This window comes from Ananas comosus, linkage group 9, assembly GCF_001540865.1.
Source record: "Ananas comosus cultivar F153 linkage group 9, ASM154086v1, whole genome shotgun sequence".
In the NCBI taxonomy this organism is placed as follows: Eukaryota; Viridiplantae; Streptophyta; class Magnoliopsida; order Poales; family Bromeliaceae; genus Ananas; species Ananas comosus.
The window spans coordinates 297,915-303,969 of record NC_033629.1 but is presented as its reverse complement, the minus strand read 5'-3'; the positions used below and the strand labels follow the sequence as shown (position 1 = coordinate 303,969).

The window sequence follows — 6,055 nt, the reverse complement described above, 5'->3', positions numbered from 1 at the left end:
TTAATTAAATACTAGTGTAGTGACTCGCGCGATGCAGCGTACAAATATTTTGCTTAGTTGTAAAGAATATGAAAACTTTCTTATAGGAATACTTAGTATGTTTATTATTATTTATTTATATTTATGCAACGATTAATATCAGAATTATTTATATTTGTGTATACCAATTCTTCAATTCTTTTGGGGGGCTAAACAACAAAAAGATTCAATAGGAATGAGGCCGGTTGGACTGCTTCCCGTCAGGTATTGTATTTGGGCCGCGTCCTGGGTCTTCCTGGTCCAGATTGCAGCTCTCGGGCAAACGGGCGCCGGATCCTCCCTTCTTCGCATCATCCGCAACCCGGCGGGTAATGTGCTCGCCATTACGCCCCGACCCGCTCGTAAGTGGTAATGGGCTCGGTTCCTTCCTTCTCCGCACCACCCGCAACCCGGCGGGTCTTGGGTCCGACATTTCCCTCCGACCCGAGTCGCGGACTGCCCGCATCCACTTCCTAGATAGGCTCGAATCCCTCTTCCCTCTTCGGCTTCGATCTCCTCCGCCAGGCAGGAGGATACCCTTGCGACTAGCGAGCCTCCCCGCGCCAGTCGAGGCTTCGCCCGCTTCCTCCGCGCCAGCCGGGCTACGCCCGCCTACTCTGCATCAGCCGGAGCTTCGCCCGAAGCCTCCATCCTCGCTTCCGCCGGATCGCAACACCAAGCCTCCCTCCCTTCGACTCTCTTGCTGCCGCCTTTATTCTCTCTTCAAACTACCGGTCTTGGTGATTGGCAGAGGGATTGCAGAATGGCCCGGGCTCCGGAAGTGCAGAATAGGGCGGGAAGGCCCATGATGCCTTCTGTTCAGGCCAGGGGGCCTCCCCCGCCTGCCCGCCCTCGCGTCGAGCCTGTCGACCGTGAGAAGGTGCTCTTTCTGTCATCCTTTCTTTGATTTCCAAAGATCATTTGATTTGATTCTCTCGTAACTGATGCTAAGAAGATGTTTGATTTTTTGTTTCTTCAAAGATTTCGTTATCCATTATTTAGTACTAGGATAATATTTTACCTGCAAGATGATTTATCTTATTATAAAGAACAAAATTTACTTGACTACCGAATATGAAATTCAATTCTAAATATTTGATCGCACTCCCTTATCTACTAAACGTACACTGTTTTAAGTTAATTGAAAGAATATATACCGGACGAGATATTCATGCGTCCAAACAGGACCTACGAGAAATCTTTTTGCGTGATTGGAAGCTAGGAGTGTGGTCGAATGTTTAAAATGGAATTGCATATTCGGAATGAGATAAATCACCTTGTAAGTAAGTAAGATATGCTACCCTTCCAAATCACGGATGCCGAGGCCTTTTAAGGAGCGAAAATCTAACTCGTATCTTCCAATGAATTAAGAAAATTTTCGTATCGGATAGCTTGTCATCCAATAACTTATTCCGACGTACAGACGAGGCCTAATAATGAGATTAGGGGTCTAGTAGAATTTAAACTCAGGATCTCTTGCTTTGATATCATGAGAAACAATCGTTTGTCTTTGAAAGCATAAGCTACTACAGAACAATGTTTTTAATATTTATATTCATCAGTTGCTGGCTTCTGTTGTGCAAACAGTTTGCCGATCTTCTTGAGTTTTCTTTGACCCTTTTGTTCGGTATCAATGTCATATTCCTAGTGTACAAACTTGAGTTGTAAGTATGTGGGCAAAATTTATTACATTGAACTATTAGCAATGCATGTTTTATCCTTTATGTGCATCTCCTCCTTTATGTGAAGGATTATAGAAAAAAAATTTGTTAAATCAAAAGGTGTTGTTTTCCGTTAATAGATTGCAGGTAAAAATGTATGGATACTCCCTCAACTTTAGGCCATTTTGAAACTGCCCCTTCAACTTTAAACTTCTTGATTGAGACCCCATTAGGTTTCAATTATTTTGAATTAAGTGACTATCAAATAATTTGGGGTTTCATCAAATTCATTGATGATTTCATTAAATTTAACAATTTTAATTATTTTTTAGCAATTGAAATTGAAATGTTTAATGATTGATAGCTAATATAACTATAAATTTGTTAAAATAATTCCAACTAAAGTAAATAGATTAATTCAGTTTGAAGAAATCAAAAGTTAGGGGGGTCTCTATAAAAAAAAATTAAAGTTGAGATGGCCTATGGTTAAGGGGGTCTCCGTACATTTTAACCTAAATTCTAAGGAATGGATTATCAAAAAAAAAAATTTGATGATACCGAGAAGATTAAATGATTTCTTTTTCCTTGAGGCAAAGTAATTTTTAAGAACCCAAAGTGTTAATTTCGCAAGTGTCTATGTGACTGAGCACAGCATGCATGGCTGAAACTTAACAATGCATTGGGATTTTTCTTTTTTTGGAAATATGATGTTAAAGGATGCGCACAACGTACTATAGCTAAATAGCGATGATGCTTGTGACTAAAGAAGATTTTACAGTATGACGACGGCCTAATTGAACTTACTAAATTTGAAGTTCTTGATAATAATTTTTGCTTACTTTGTGTTTATGTTAGTTTAATTAACATATGTTGATGTTAGGGCATGCTCCATCTTTTCCTTCATTCTCCTTTTCAAGTGCATCATCAAATATTGAGCTAATTTTTCTTTTTAATTTTGAATTTGCAGACTTGCCCTCTCTTGCTTCGAGTTTTTACAAAGGTAGGCATGAAAACCTCCTCTATATCTCATTGGTCATTGAAATTCACTTGTTACTAATATTATGTTCTTAGGAATTAATTTAATCAGCTTTGTTACATGGGCACAAATACTCTACTTAGCCTCATGCTCTATAATGGGTCATTGGGGCTCTGTTGAGTATTCAAAGTTTAAGTTTATCATCATAAAGTTTGCTGGTATTCTTTCTTCAGTTTTTAAAGTTCATAATTTGCAGTCTTTGGAGCATTCAAATGCATAGTTGCTATTATGGTATTATGTGACATTCTAGTATATTGCTGAGAATAGGTACAAAAATAAAAGTGCGATAGAAAGGCATTTGTATCTATCTTGTTTTCCACAAGAAGAAAACATATACCGCTGATGTAATTTCCATTTTTATTTATGCCGTGTTAGCATTCCTGTGGATCCCGTCCACCTATGCTTTCTTTTTACTTCTTTTTGCCAAGTTGACCAGTTGATGCACTAGCTAATGCATGTAGGCTCTTGTTTATTACGCTTACTAGGTTTAGATTTCTATGATCTATTGGATTTGATTGCCCGCAAATGTGATAGTCAGTGGATTCAACTTTAAAACCATTAGACTTTAGTCAAAGAAATTACATTGGTTTGTGGACTGATGTTTTGAACATGGAACTTTTTTTGTTTCTAATTTCTTGGTTACCATCTTCTATGTATGGTTTAGTTTTGTTTTCACATCATTATCTTAATTCGAGCACTTTGCTTGCCCCATACAAAAGGCTTAGAATGACAACTGAACGATAAGATAACACAGAACACTCCTGCAACTGGCAGTTGCCTACTAAAAACTGAATTCATTCTTTGTTATAATATCATTCTTTATTAGCATTAAAATCCAAATCACTTTATTAAGCAATATGATGTATGAAATGTTGATTAAAAATGCATGGAGATCCCCTATACTATATCCGATTCTAAAGTTGCCCTCGCAACTCTTATTTGTTTGATTTACAGCCCCTGTACTGTTAATTACTCGTAATAAACCCTTCTGTCAATAAAAAAAAATTGGGGATTTCCATTGTGCCTCAATAATTGACATAAGGTAAGGAGGTCGTTGTGACCACCTCCAAGATTGTGTTGCCGCCAAGGGCCAAAAGAAGGAGCTTGACCTTTGTTTGTATCTATTCCCCATCATCNATTCAAAGGCTTGATTATTGATTCGCCGTAAGTAAGTCATATAGGTATATTATTTTCTTTGTTTAGTAACATACGTCATCTTACTCATTTTTGTTAATACCTGTATCCATATGTTTCAAGTTTGGTGTATTCTAAAACGTCTTTCCCGAATGCGAATTTGGCCTAACGAACACACCTTGAAACCGTATTTAGAGAACACGTTTTCTCGCTCATAGGCGACTGCTCCTTTTAGGTTTGAGGTGTTCGAACGAGTGCTCTAGTCGACCGCTTCTTCTGAGAAACCGATGTTTTGGTTGTTTCATTACTTTGGTGTAAAGTTGAAGATTACTTTTGATTTTATGATTTTTCTCTATTGTACCCGCGTACCTGAAGTCTACGAATGTATCTGCTTACTGTATAACGTGCTGGTGCGAGAACCTCATCGGGTAGTCGCTGTAGTTAAACAGGCTGTGGGTACAGAAATTTACCGATAGTGAGCGGTAGAGACGGTTGAGGGTTTCACGATGAATAGGTTATTGGTAGTGTCAAGTCTCCGTTCTCTTTTTATTCATAGGTTGTTTTTCTGTAAAACGGAAGTGTATGATCATCTTAATTATGTGGTCCGTTGTTTGAGTCCAATTTTTTTTTGTTAACTCCGCGAAGGATTTACGTTTTTATACGTTTATTATCTTAATGGGTAGTTAGTACGTAGTTTGTATTGGATTGAAATGTATTAATTGGGGTGAGGCAACCAAGACTCAGAAGTCTGTTGTCGTTCGTTTAATTACCTACATTGTTGTCGAATTAATCCTGATTATACCTTCTTACCTCAAATCTCCTTCCCTTCCTACAAAACCCACTTTCTTTTTGTGTTGTCGTTGTCATAGTTGGTATATATTTTCTCTTTTGACAACATTTATCTTTAGTTTTTTTTGAACCGTGAATTGTACGTATATTATCGTTTATAATTGAGGTGAGTGTCAGTACCTTTTATACTTAAACATCAAAACATGGTCTACTTCACCCGCACGCCGTCGCCTTGTCGACTTGAGCCTTGGTCTAACGCTCGCCACGCACCGGTGCGCCCCCAAGGCTGCCGCTCGCCGCTCGCCGCGCGCCGGCCCCACCAAGGCTTGAAGACTACGAGCCGGAGCGCCCCGCAAGGTTACCGCTCGCCACGCGTCGGGCCCTGCTCCTCCCAAGATTTCTTGGGCTAGAAGCTACAGCCGGCCTTGCCTTCCCCCTCCCCCTCCCCCTCCCCCGCCTCCGTCCCCTTGAGGAGCGGGAAGGCATTGCCCAAACGAGCTAACCCGCACGCAGAACCTGTTCTCGAGCTTTTCAGCCACGAATAAACCGATGAATAATCCCGTTATGACCCAGCTCGGGTACAACTGTGATGAAACTCTCGTCCTAAAACCAACCCGGGCTTAGGCCCGGATCGGGTGCAAGTAAACCAACAAACCCTTTCACATTTTTTGACTAAAAGCTTTTTTTTATCGTCTTTATAAACGTCTTTTATAGCAAACAGGTATAAAATTACCTTTTTGAAGTTTTTGGGGGAGACACCAAGGTGTGAAAAAATAAAATCATGGGACACCAAATTTTACATAGTTCAATCATGGAACACCAAAGAGTGAAATAGTGAAATCTTGGTGTCACTATGATTTCACATATTTCACTCCTTGGTGTCACCATGATTGAACTATGTGAAATTTAGTGTCCTATGATTTCACTATTTGACTCCTTGGTGTCCCATGATTGAACTATGTGAAATTTAGTGTCCTGTGATTTCACTATTTCACTCCTTGGTGTCCCATGATTGAACTATGTTTTAGTTTTGGTGTCCTATGATTTCACTATTTTACTTTTTGGTGTCTCATGATTGAACTATGTGAAATTTGGTGTCCTATGATTTCACTATTTCACTCTTTGGTGTTCCATGATTGAACTATGTGAAATTTGGTGTCCTATGATTTCACTTTTTTTCACTCCTTGGTGTTCCCCTGATTGAACTATATGAAATTTAGTGTGCTATGATTTCACATGTTTCACGCTTTGGTGTCCCATGATTTCACTTTTTTTAACTCTGGTGTTCCCCCCATATATTTTATACTGGTTTTTGTATAGGGTAGTCGTAGGTTAGCGAATCTTAAGAGATGACTAGTATAGTTATGCTGCTTATTATTTTTTGATGTGAGCGTCTTATCCACCTTACGTTTAGTAT

General features: G+C 39.2%; 1 protein-coding gene across 1 annotated transcript; it reads left to right on the top strand.

The window, feature by feature from the left end:
• LOC109715361 lies at positions 215 to 3,206 on the top strand. The gene is made up of 3 exons (XM_020240339.1): positions 215 to 352; positions 500 to 898; positions 2,647 to 3,206. The coding sequence occupies exons 1-3, from the start codon at positions 215 to 217 to the stop codon at positions 2,734 to 2,736; spliced, it is 627 nt and encodes a 208-aa protein (XP_020095928.1). The 3' UTR covers positions 2,737 to 3,206.

What these genes read in the sequence shown, in the direction of transcription:
- LOC109715361 (XM_020240339.1), top strand. Translation starts at nt 215, where the DNA reads ATGAGGCCGGTTGGACTGCTTCCCGTCAGGTATTGTATTTGGGCCGCG. An exon ending in TCCGCAACCCGGCGGGTAAT is followed by an intron (nt 353 to 499) that starts GTGCTCGCCATT and finishes CTTCCTAGATAG; the next exon opens with GCTCGAATCCCTCTTCCCTC. An exon ending in AGCCTGTCGACCGTGAGAAG is followed by an intron (nt 899 to 2,646) that starts GTGCTCTTTCTG and finishes TTGAATTTGCAG; the next exon opens with ACTTGCCCTCTCTTGCTTCG.